The sequence below is a fragment of the Stigmatopora argus genome, chromosome 10 (genome assembly GCF_051989625.1).
Source record: "Stigmatopora argus isolate UIUO_Sarg chromosome 10, RoL_Sarg_1.0, whole genome shotgun sequence".
Lineage (NCBI taxonomy): Eukaryota > Metazoa > Chordata > Actinopteri > Syngnathiformes > Syngnathidae > Stigmatopora > Stigmatopora argus.
Genome location: NC_135396.1, coordinates 6,756,622 through 6,768,333, shown reverse-complemented (window position 1 = coordinate 6,768,333; position 11,712 = coordinate 6,756,622). Strand labels below are relative to the sequence as shown.

At 37.8% G+C, this 11,712-nt stretch overlaps 1 protein-coding gene across 3 annotated transcripts; it reads left to right on the top strand.

The window, feature by feature from the left end:
* The first annotated feature begins 137 nt into the window (after positions 1 to 137).
* Positions 138 to 11,372, top strand: LOC144083502 (mitochondrial intermediate peptidase-like). Of its 3 annotated transcripts, none has more exons than XM_077611412.1 (20): positions 138 to 298; positions 499 to 752; positions 968 to 1,141; positions 1,305 to 1,393; positions 1,473 to 1,559; positions 2,232 to 2,295; positions 2,375 to 2,557; positions 3,074 to 3,230; positions 3,460 to 3,508; positions 3,960 to 4,020; positions 4,102 to 4,154; positions 4,621 to 4,774; positions 4,869 to 4,946; positions 5,513 to 5,720; positions 5,817 to 5,926; positions 6,487 to 6,561; positions 6,829 to 6,945; positions 7,748 to 7,869; positions 7,950 to 8,023; positions 11,137 to 11,372. In XM_077611412.1, exons 2-20 carry the CDS (start codon positions 606 to 608, stop codon positions 11,235 to 11,237), a joined length of 2,103 nt encoding a protein of 700 aa, XP_077467538.1. In that variant the 5' UTR covers positions 138 to 298; positions 499 to 605; the 3' UTR covers positions 11,238 to 11,372. The 3 variants fall into 3 exon arrangements, with proteins under 3 accessions (XP_077467538.1, XP_077467537.1, XP_077467539.1); XM_077611411.1 differs by having other exon boundaries at positions 138 to 305; XM_077611413.1 differs by having other exon boundaries at positions 149 to 248.
* Positions 11,373 to 11,712: the final 340 nt, after the last annotated feature.

Sequence of the window (11,712 nt, the reverse complement as noted above, 5' to 3'; positions counted from 1 at the left end):
TATCCTTCTAATAATATAAGAAATTAATATAGTAATAAAAAAACATTGGAGGGATTTGGCAGTTGTACGCCCCTCGCCTATCACCTTTTAGATGACAACACCCACCAAATTTCTGTTAGTGTAATCATTAAGCGCAGCATGGTCGCACATTTATGACGAAACACGTTTTCGCTTGCTACACTTTCGACAGTTATTACTCGCATTAAAACTACACTACAACGTGGTTACCCATCTACTGACTATTACAGGTCACTACTAAGTATATGACCTTCAAAAATATATGCTGCGTTTTTCACAAGTGCGTGGTAAGACAAATTTGTATTGCGTCAAATAAGTAGCCACAAAACCTGTGATCATGCCTGTCATAGTTTGGTGTTTTGAGACTGTCGTGTTTGATCGTTTTTAATATTTAATAATTTTATTGTTAGGATATTTTTAAAGTCACGCGCCATCGCTCAATCAGCCTGTTTTTTTTTATTTTTATCTTTTTTATTCCAGCTCATGCTATCGGGGAAGCTAGAGTTAGCATGCCCTCTGCCAGTCTCAGTTGGCCAAATACGAAGCATCCATAAACGAACGACTATTCAACAATAGGACGGACGATCATGTCGGGGAGTAAGCGTCTTCTCCACTGTTTAAAGCACAAAGGTCTGTGGACGTATTTTCGCAAGAATGTCACAACATGGTCACCTGTTGGGGCAGCTTTCAATAGCAAACCCAACATCAAACCTCTAATCTATGAAAAAAGTGTGGTGAGTAATGTATTTATTTTGAACTTCTCACATTCCTTCTGGATACATTGTGTGTTTTATCATATGTAATTGTGATTGTCTTTTATCAATATGTTTATGATCTAGTATAGAATAATTACTGGAATTCACTGGTGTCACTGTTTTAATATGTCCATTTATTTGGATGGTTAAGGTCTTCAAACAGGACTAATTTTACCTGTAATGTATGATTCTAGGGTTTGTTTGGGGTGCCAGAGCTGAGCTCACCTGCTGGATTCCAGGTGGCCACACAGACAGCTTTAAAGAACACACAGTTGCTGGTTGAAAAAGTTTGTTCCTCTCCTCCAGGGGTTGAGACAGTCACAGCTTTTGATCAGCTCTCAGATGGCCTTTGCAGAGTGGCAGACTTGGTAAGTTCATCATCAAGTACCATTTCAGATAGGTGTTTATAAACCAAAATTGCATGGATAAATGCAAAATCATTTTATCTGATACCAAACAAAATTAGACAAGACAACTCCCCATTCTTCAAGTAACAAAATATTTATCGTAAAGGTATTCTGTCACTTCCAGGCGGATTTTGTTAAAGTGGCACATCCAGAACCTATATACCGCGAGGCAGCCGAGAAAACCTGCATGGACATAGGTACCGTCGTCGAGAAGTAAGAGTTACACCTAATCTCATTCTATGAATATTATTCAGTTAGATTATTGTTAAATAATCTTGACTATATGTTTCAGATTGAACACCAATGTGGAGCTATGCAAGAGTTTAAAAAAGTTGATGGACAACCCAGACCTTGTGGCTCAGCTGGATGCAGACACAAGGTGCATTATCTCCCTTGCTCTCAAAGCTTTTACCCCTTGAATATAGACCATTCAAATACAAATTTTAGTTCAAAAAGTATTAGTTTGCCTTTTTGCTCTGATTTTTAAAACACGTATCCTGAAAAATATCTGCCATGTCAAGGGTTATTCAACTTTTGATTGGCTTTTAAAGAAAAAAAACGACATGCCAACATTAAAAAATATTTTTTTTAAAAAAACCTAGATGCCAACATTAAAACATATATATTTTTAAAAAACTAGATGCCAACATTAAACAATATTTTAAAAAGTTGATAATAATAATACTAATATTATTAAAAAGAAATAAACAAAGATAATGCAAGTAATTTTACGTATGATGCTAAATAGCAACAACATGCAACTATGTTAAAAAAGAGCATTGATTTTGCTTTGATCTGGAATGTAATTTTGCACAAACATTATGGTGTTAGGAATTTTGAACATTTGAATTTTTTTTGTTAAAGTACAATGATGGTGAATGTTTTTGCAACAATTTACTTTGCAAAAACAACTCTTTGTTATCCTCGATAGAGAATTTTCTTTGTAGTATGTACTTGTTCCCCATGTGCCATTGGTGCAAGTCCCTTTGCCATTTATCTCTTTAGAAATGAAATCAATACTGTCTCATATCGCGTATTATTGTTTTTGCAGGAGAGTCGCGGAGTTATTCATGTTTGACTTTGAAATCAGCGGCATTCATCTGGATGAGAAACTTGTGAGCATATTGTTGCATGTGTAAAAATCATCCACTGTGTCATTGGAATTTTCAGACATGTTGTTTGTCCATTCTGTAGAGGAAAGAAGCGGTTGCTCTTCATGTGAAGCTTTTGGATTTAAACAATGAATTTCTGGTTGGCTCTCACATGCCTAACAGAATCGCCAGATCTGCTATTCCTGAGCATCTTCAATTGCACTTTGCCAGCTCAGGAAGTTTCTTGGAAGTTGGAGGATTGCACGCAGACTCACCGGATGATTTGGTGTGTACCCATGACTACAACATTACTGTTATAGCTCAGCAGGTGGCGTCGTTTTATTACAAATGATTCAAAAAATGCCTTGTGGCAATGATTACACTGGTTTTTGCACGAGATTTTTCTATTTAACCATGGAAATATTTTTATAGTAATCATAAAATACATTTACAATTCTGAGATCATGAATTGAAATACAGCATTCCTTTGTGGAGGTTTCCAATCGGTTTTGTCTCCATGTCCGATTCAAATAACTAGGAAGGCAAGGTACTAAAAGCAATATGCCTTTAATATGTCATACTAAAATACCCTCAAACCATAAATACCATCATGAATCATTTGTCATAATGATATTACATTCTTAATGCCCTTCAAAAGGGTTCACTTTTTTAAAGTCCCTGTAATTATTCTTTCATGTACTTGGCAAACCCATAGAAAAATTATGTGCCGATGGGAAATGTAATTTATGCGATTGCTAGACTTGATTAAATCATGTCTCTTTTCAATATTGTACACTTTTAGGTACGTGAAATAGCCTACAGGATTTACCTGTATCCTAACGCTGATCTGATGGACTGTCTGGAGGAGCTTCTGAGATGCAGACACAAGTTGGCCACACTGGTGGGATACGAGTCCTATGGCCACAGAGCATTAAAGGGAACAATGGCAACAACACCAGGTGGAGTCATTTCCCAGTTATGTTTACAGGAGTTATAATAATTGCTTAATGCCTCCAGAAAGAATCTGAGGTTTTAATGAGAAGAGCCTAAGAAAAGCCTTCCCGTAAGAGAATTAAGTGTACTGAAATTCTTGGTAAAAGTTGGCGCACAAGTTATTTTGAGTTTTGGTATTTATCATCATTAGATTTTATTTTATTTTTTTACTGTTGTTATTTTTTTTCATTGCAGAAACGGTGATGAGGTTTCTTCAGTTGTTAACAGACAAGCTGTCAGACAGGTACAGTTAGAGAAATAAACTGGAGAAATATTGAGATAAATTATAATTATAACCTACTAATTAACCACAAGGATGCAAAATATTCATACTTTTATTGACAACTCAAAATTGTCAGTACTTTTAAATTGTTGTAATGAAGTTAAACTTGAGCAGTCACGTGGTGCATCGTTGTATATAGAATGCACTGCTGGGGAAAAAGACGTTTAATCATGAATGCACATGATGTGTTTGTTCATTAATTACACAACACTGTGTTTGTTGCTTAATCAAAAAATAATTTTATATCTCAAGTGGATTTCCCAGCTGATTTATACTATTCCTATAGATTTTTCTGTTCAGAATTGTGTTTGCTCACTTGCATCTAGTAAGTGTAACCTGTATTCCTACCCAAATAGACAGCCTTCAACTATTTAAGCTATTTAATTGGTGTCTCGTGTTTCCACTATAACAGAACAGCAAAGGACTTCAAGATGATGAGCGACATGAAGAAAAAACTCAATCCTCGGAATTCTGTGCGTGACTTTCTGTTCTCGTTACTGCTATATCCCATTTTAAAATGAATGCCATCTTCAAGAACTCTTTTGTTTTGACAGGAGCTTATGCCGTGGGATCACTCTTTCCTCAGCGGAGTTTTACGTGCTGAAAGGTGATTAATGGAATGCACCGTAACCTTTCAGTTTTATCTACATTCCATTTTTTCTTGGTTACTTACAAACCGTAAAAACACTTAAAATTTAAAAAGTTATGTTGTATTTTCATAGAGCCCTCTTTTATTGTGTCAGTAAGTATGACGTGAAATTCGAATTATATTGTTTATATAGTTCCAGCCTGGGGAAATACATATCTGCCTCATATATACTTAGTTAGATAAATGCTTTCTATAAATTATTTTTATTAATACTTGAATAGACACCCTCTAAAGAGACAAAAATGTTTTGTGAATTTTTAAAACACCACAGAGAAGACAATTTTTAACAAGCCTTTGAATGAATTAAAAAAATGCCTAGTATACAAACACAATTTTAATGTGATTCAGTGTGCATATTCCAAACTCAACGAGACTCTCATCTTTGATTTGTCTCTCGCTTCTTTTGGTTTTGGTAATGGTCTAGGTACAACATAGAGCCCAGTCTATACAGTCCCTACTTTTCTTTGGGGGCCTGCATGGACGGCTTGAATATCCTCTTCTCTCGGCTCTATGGTGTCTCCCTCATGTCTGAGCACCCAAGTGCTGGGGAGGTGTGGAACGATGACGTGCGCAAATTGGTAATGCAGTTCTCTGTGTCCTAATGACAAGTTGATCTTAATAATCTTAATAAAATATCTGTTGTCATTGATTGTTATTTTTGTACATTTCCAGGCTGTCGTTCATGAAACAGAGGGATTACTTGGCTATATCTACTGTGACTTTTTCCAACGGAAAGACAAACCTCATCAGGTGAGCATACATGCCCTCTGTCTTTTAGTGCCCTCCTCTGTACTGTCATCACCTCTATCAGAATTGAATCTTTGTTCTTCCCACCAGTTTGCAAGTATAGTTAGTCGTAAATCCCTTAAAGTATTGACTTAAGTGAAGTAGCTAACTAACAAATGGATGACCAGTTTTTCTGAGGATTTTTTTCTCCATGTTTGCACAATGCTCCATTAGCATGTTTTCGTGATTTCATTGGCTATTCAACAGAAAATCTTTATTTTGTAGCCAATTATTATAATCTCATGTCTTGTGTTTGCAAGTGTATTTGCTGTCAATTACAAAAAAATGCTGTTTATTTGATTTTTTTTTCAACAAACTAAGTTTTTTTGTTTTATTGGTATTATTAATATTTTTTACCCATTTTGTTAGCATTGAATTGAATGCTTTTATTGTCATTATAGCAGTTCCACATTGGTGGAATATCTAGGCTGTTGGTTTTATTTTGATTCGTACAGACGTATAGTTGGTTTTTGGTGTGTGGTTCTTTGAAAAAATTGGTCATTGTTGCCTTCATTCTTTCTCACACACAGGACTGCCATTTCACCATCCGTGGTGGTCGGTGGTGCCAGGAAACAAGTACATATCAGCTACCTGTTGTAGTTTTAATGCTTAGCCTGCCCCATCCCACTAGAAGTGCACCAACCCTTCTCTCCCCTGGCATGATGGAGAATCTCTTCCACGAGATGGGCCACGCCATGCATTCAATGCTGGGACGCACTCGTTACCAGCATGTTACTGGTGAGCTGCTCAGCTTGCTATTATATTGTATTGTAATGTCATGAATGAGGTGTTTTGAGCTTTGCTTTCTTTCCATACTGTTTTTCAATCATCCAGGAACTAGATGTGCAACAGATTTTGCAGAAGTGCCCTCAATACTCATGGAGTACTTTGCCGCCGACTATCGAGTTGTCAGCCAATTTGCACGTCATTATGAAACTGGACAGGTACACTTCAAGCTAATACACAAAGTGCAAGTTCTTAATGGTCTCAGAATATATGTCCACATAAAGCTGGGCAGGCAGGCCCAAAATGTACATTGAATCATCGAATGAATGTTAAATATATTGTGGTGTGTGTGATTTTACTACTAGTTAACTATATTAGAATATAAAAAGCAATCAAGCAAGAAGTTGTTTGAACTATAAAAATAGCCCATAATTCTTCCAAAATATTTATTGTGCTGAACTATAATACAAATACTACGGGGAAAAACGAAGGAATCATTTTAACTACAAATCAGTGTAAAGTATGAGGATGCAATGTGAAAAAATGAAATGTTACTGTAATGCAAAACACATTTATTTACGTAAGACAAATAGAAACACAGTCAAAACAGTGGTTGTCCCCTTACATCACCTTTTTTCCCAAACACATTATTAGCATTTGAAAGACATCATAGTAGTACATTGCAACAGGCCTATGTAATGAAAATCAAAGCATTCATACCACCACCTTTTATCGAGATGTTTCATACATTTTGAACTCCACTTTAATATTCCACCAGCCTCTGCCTGAAAGCATGGTGACCCGCCTATGCGAATCCAAGAAGGTGTGCGGTGCTGCAGACACCCAACTTCAGGTACTGCCAAACACGTAAACCCTCTTTTAAATGTCAACATGCACACTGGTTACTTGATTCAGTCAAATTCACATTATGAACTTATAAATACTACCATTTTAAACCTTATTTAAATGTTATTAAGTAGTATTTTATTAATTTGCTCTTTCTGTAACACAATAATTTGGTGCGTATATTGTAAACAACACTGCTCTGCTGCAAAATTTAATTTCCTGTTATTCTGACAAGCATGTACAACCATTGCTGTAATCTATTGTTTCTGGGCAGATTTTCTATGCTGCTTTGGACCAGATCTACCACAGCGAACCCCAAAATCACACAACCACTGAAATCCTTCAGAAGATGCAGCAAAAGTTCTACGGCTTGCCTTATACACCGAATACAGTACGTTTTCATTTCTCAGGCTGCTATTTAGGCTCAATGTTGAGAGTCATGGTATTGCCTTTTGATATCTTTTTATTTGGTCCCAGCACGGGTTTGAACGATGAGAGCCAATTTCGTTTTTTTCAGACCTGGTAAAACCACAAAGCTGATCTTGGGGGGAAAAAAAGCTCTCTCCTGAGGAAATATTTAAAACTGTTCTTCCAACTTCTCTAATGAAAATAGCTCAGTATTCCTTCAAATCAAAAACAGAAACATAATGGAGGCAACTAATGTCTTTCATTCAACATTTGCTCTGGGCTATATTTTTGGGGGTCATGAAAACAGATTTAAGTGTGACGTTACCTTTGCCAGTATGTCAGTGCCTGGTCCATATTTCTTTGCCAACTTTCCAGCTCGTGCCTTGCTACTTTCTCAACTGCTTCCCCACATATATTTTTTTCAATCTTAATGTGTTTCCCTGTTTTTCAACTTGGACTGAAACCTCTAGCAGACTTTTACCTCAGTCAATGGGAGAATAACTGTTTTCATGGGCTGTGCAATTGCTGTGTCTCAGTCCAATGGATGGGATCAGTGAGATTTTTCAAATTGCAATAGGTGGTGAACTATCAATGTATAATCGTGAAAAAAAATCAATTTTCCCCCACATATTCACTCTGACTCGATCATGACAGTCATGATCGAGTCAGAGTGGATATGTGGGGAAAAAAGGGGATTTTTGTTTTGTCATTTCAGCTGTGTTTTTCACGCATTTGCTTTACATCTCATCAACATTATTTTATAATTGTGTTACGTGAATCCACAGGCATGGCAGCTGAGATTTAGCCATCTTATTGGTTATGGGGCTAAATACTATTCTTACCTCATGTCTCGAGCTGTGGCCTCCATGGTGTGGAAGCAGTGCTTCCTTCAGGATCCTTTAAATAGGTGAGACACCAGTTTTTTTCTCCATCAAAACAACACCCCAGCAATGAGTAAAGTCTCATCACTGCTCATATGTCTGTCAGGGACATGGGTGAGCGTTACCGCCGAGAGATGCTAGCTCATGGAGGAGCCAAAGAGCCTATGTTGATGGTAGAAGGTAACACACATTCTCAGTTAAAATTGAGTGGCCACTTTCCTAATGAAATTAAACAAACATGGTTACTTTAGTGTCCAAGTAGTAGTAGTACATTTAAGAACAACCATAGATCCCATTTTCCATCTGGCATTTCAGAAACTATTAATGCAATAGGCTTTGGGAATCCTCCCACAACCTTCTTTTTTGTTGGTTTAGTTTAGTAATAAGACCCTCTCCCTCCCTTCAAAAAATGTCAGCTCAGCAGCAGGGGTAATGACAACAATTGGATGCGGATTTGGCTGCCATTTCAGGCGCAAAGGACCTGTTTTGGTTGCAGCTGCAAGGGGGGAGGTGGGGTTTTTCGGTTTCAGAAGAGGGAGGAGGTTTTCCCAAACATTTGTTGATGCCCCCACTCTTAACTATCTACTGTTGTCTTTTGGAGTATTCTCTCCTGACATAATTTGAAAAAATTGCTTAAGGCACAGTTAGTTAATGACATTGTTCGAATGAACATGCGTATAGCAACAATATCATCAAGTGAATGCCAGTTTTATTTTCTTTACAAAATATTATGTACGTAGGAGGATGTTAAACTGTTTGACAGACGAGGTTTGTTGAAGATGCTGAGTCCACAAGGGAAGCCTCGTGGCAGTGGGCACCATCAGCTAATATCCTGATACTCTTTCCAACACTCTCTTGAATGTATAGTTTTAAAAAATGGCATCATACTTCAAATGTGTAATGACAGAGATTGCAAGCCTATAATTTGCTTGCAGCGTGGACGGAGGTGTTTCAAATAGTTCTAAACAGGCATCTCAAAGAAATACTTGAAGCAGCCATAAATATCAAAATGTGCGGTCTTAATCCTTATGCTGCTTTAGATCTTTATTCTATCCAAGGCATGGAGGCCGTAGGCCTCTAGCTCAGGTTACTGCATGCTGAGGTTTGAAATCATTTTAAATGTTTGCATACTTTATCCTTTCCAAGTTACAGGAACCCAAATGGCTCCACCTAAGTCATGAAAGAACAGGAATATTGCCAAGCCCAGATTTATAGCCACATTCAGAGAATCATTTAGTTTGGTTACACACGGATTTCATTGTACATCAATAAGCATGTGAAAGAAGAACCCACTTTTCTCGATTGTGTGTTAAGTAGATGAATTTTTATTGAAGAATGAAGCTTCTCCCAAACACTGAACTGTTTTTTGGCTATATTTCAGTTATTCATTCGTTAATTCATTATCTGTACATCTACGTCATCTACTTTGTTGTTAGGGTTAGAATTCAGGGGTGGGAAAATCGGCCCTGAAGGGCTGCTGCGGGTGCAGCTTTTTGTTCCACAGACACTTTAACCAACAGGGGTTGTGCTGAAACGAGAAGCATCTGACTGTAATCCACTGATTGCATTTCTAACATATTGCATTTGTGGAAAGGTATCACACATGACTGAGTAGACAGTCTCATAGATCGGCACTGGACTTGATTTTCATCTCCCACCACCACCGCTTTAAGTAAATAAACAACCCATCCTGTGTGCATGCTTGCAAAACTGAAAAGATTTGTCATTCGAAACACACCTGGGATGCAAAGACTATTTTAGCTTTTCTGGGAAGTGAGAGGAATTTTGAGATCAGCATCTCTCAAATACAGTTCAAAATCTTCTGTGCGTGCGCATATAGGCTTTAATCAGGTTATGTGTGGTCAATTTCTACCTTAAAATCTTTATATTGCTCAACATTATTTTACATTGAGTTCATTGTTCTCTTGTTTTGTCTTCTTTTCTCACACACCTTTTGGTTTTACCCACAACCCCCCCACACACATACTCCAATCAGATCCTCTGAGTGTTGTTATGGCTGTGAGTTATCTTGGCATTTTCCGCTTAAACTCTCCCAGGGATCTGGGGTCTTGTGTTCAGTTTGATGTTCTGCCCTCACAGGTCAGCATGGATCATTGCACTTTTCTGTTGCTATAAATCCAACTATTAGGAAAACATATCCACTGTGTGGGACTAATTTTTAGAAACCAAAGATAGTAAAATAGAATGGTGGAATATATTTCTAAAAAACATAACTTGAGGGGGTAGCACTCTAATACAAAACAAATGTGTTATGCCATTTCTTAGATTTGTTAATTTTACTGCATTATTTTTTCTTGCTAAAAGACATTGCATCAGTAACAGTAACCACATATGTATTTAGAAAAAATCGTATTGAAATTTGAAATTCTGTATTGGGACATCTCTAGTTGCAGGCATCAAATTCTAAATGACATCATTTTCTAAAGCGCAGTAACAATCAGTTTGGCTCTTCCTCACCTGCGAACATAATGAGGACAAACACTTTACAAAACTGGATAGACTGATGGAAAACACCAATTGAGCAACAATCCTTTGTAGATCAGTTGGCTATTCATTTTCAAAGGAAGTCATTGGTAGCAATTGATATGGAGGTAATGTCATTTCTATAGGAATTGTTGCTTTCATGTGACTGCCTTGGGGGTCAGTGCACGTTCTCCTAGAAGTTGAGTTCGTGCGGTCTCAGCATGTCAGGGATCTCGACATTGCGTATTATCTTGTTGCCAGAGGGCAGGGTGGGACGGCGATTCCGTAATAGGAGTCCAGCGCCATTTCAGTTTCAGTGATAACCTCTGTGCATATGTATGGTGTGAGTGTCTGTGTGTGTTCACCCTGTGAACATTATTGAATCTCCAGTCATGCGTGCTTTTGTACACATGGGTGTGTGTGCGTGCATTTGTGAGTGTGTGTAACCCCATGCAGGAAACCCAGTCAGGGAGGTGGTGCAGTTAGAGCCTCTATTTACATTGGCATATCCGCAGAGGAAAACGAAGTAGCTTCAAAGAGAATGTAAAAGGGAGTCTTCCATGCATGACCTCGCTTACAAATGTTCAAAACACACAGCACACTAGTTTACTCTAAACTAAAAGAACAAAAGTCAACTGTTTCATAATGAGTTTGAGTCCATTAGTTTTACGACACATTTTGTTCTGGAGGAAACACTATTTTATATGCAGGTCAACTCCTTCATTTGATCTGATTTGATACATACTAATACAAATTCATTGTCATTGTCCAATCCTAAAAACATGTTTGTCTGTTTGTTTTTGGCACAGGTATGCTTCATAGGCGACCCACCATAGAGGACTTTGTGGAGGCACTAGTGTCAGAGCTACAGCCAAACTTTGAAACATTCATCATGGACTCTGAGAGTTGAAAGGTGCTTTTTTGTGGTAGGCATAAGGACACTTGCTTGTTAAACAACATATATGTAAAGCATACCCGCATAGTTCAGGATCATTCTAGTCCATCTTAACTAAACTGTAATAATTAAAGACGCTTTTTTATGTTTGATCTGTTCGTGTTTTCACATCTTATGTAAAGAGGTGTCAAAAGTACTCATTCGTTTCTCACCGTTCGTGATCCCACAGAAAACTGTATGAAACATAGCTCAATCCTTTGAGGTATCAGGGGAAGGGTTGGCCAAATGCTCTTGTCGTATTTGGTTCCCCAACCTGTGCTCTCAGATAGAAAGAGTTGGAAATCCCCACGACACACGCATCCCTTTAGCTCCCGGCCAGTGAAATTAGCACCTGATGCTCGGTCACGCTAAATCTCTACCGACATGTGAGCCTGTGCTAGGCTTCCAAGTAGCTGGCATTAACACTTTCATATGGTCGTTAGCAGCTTAG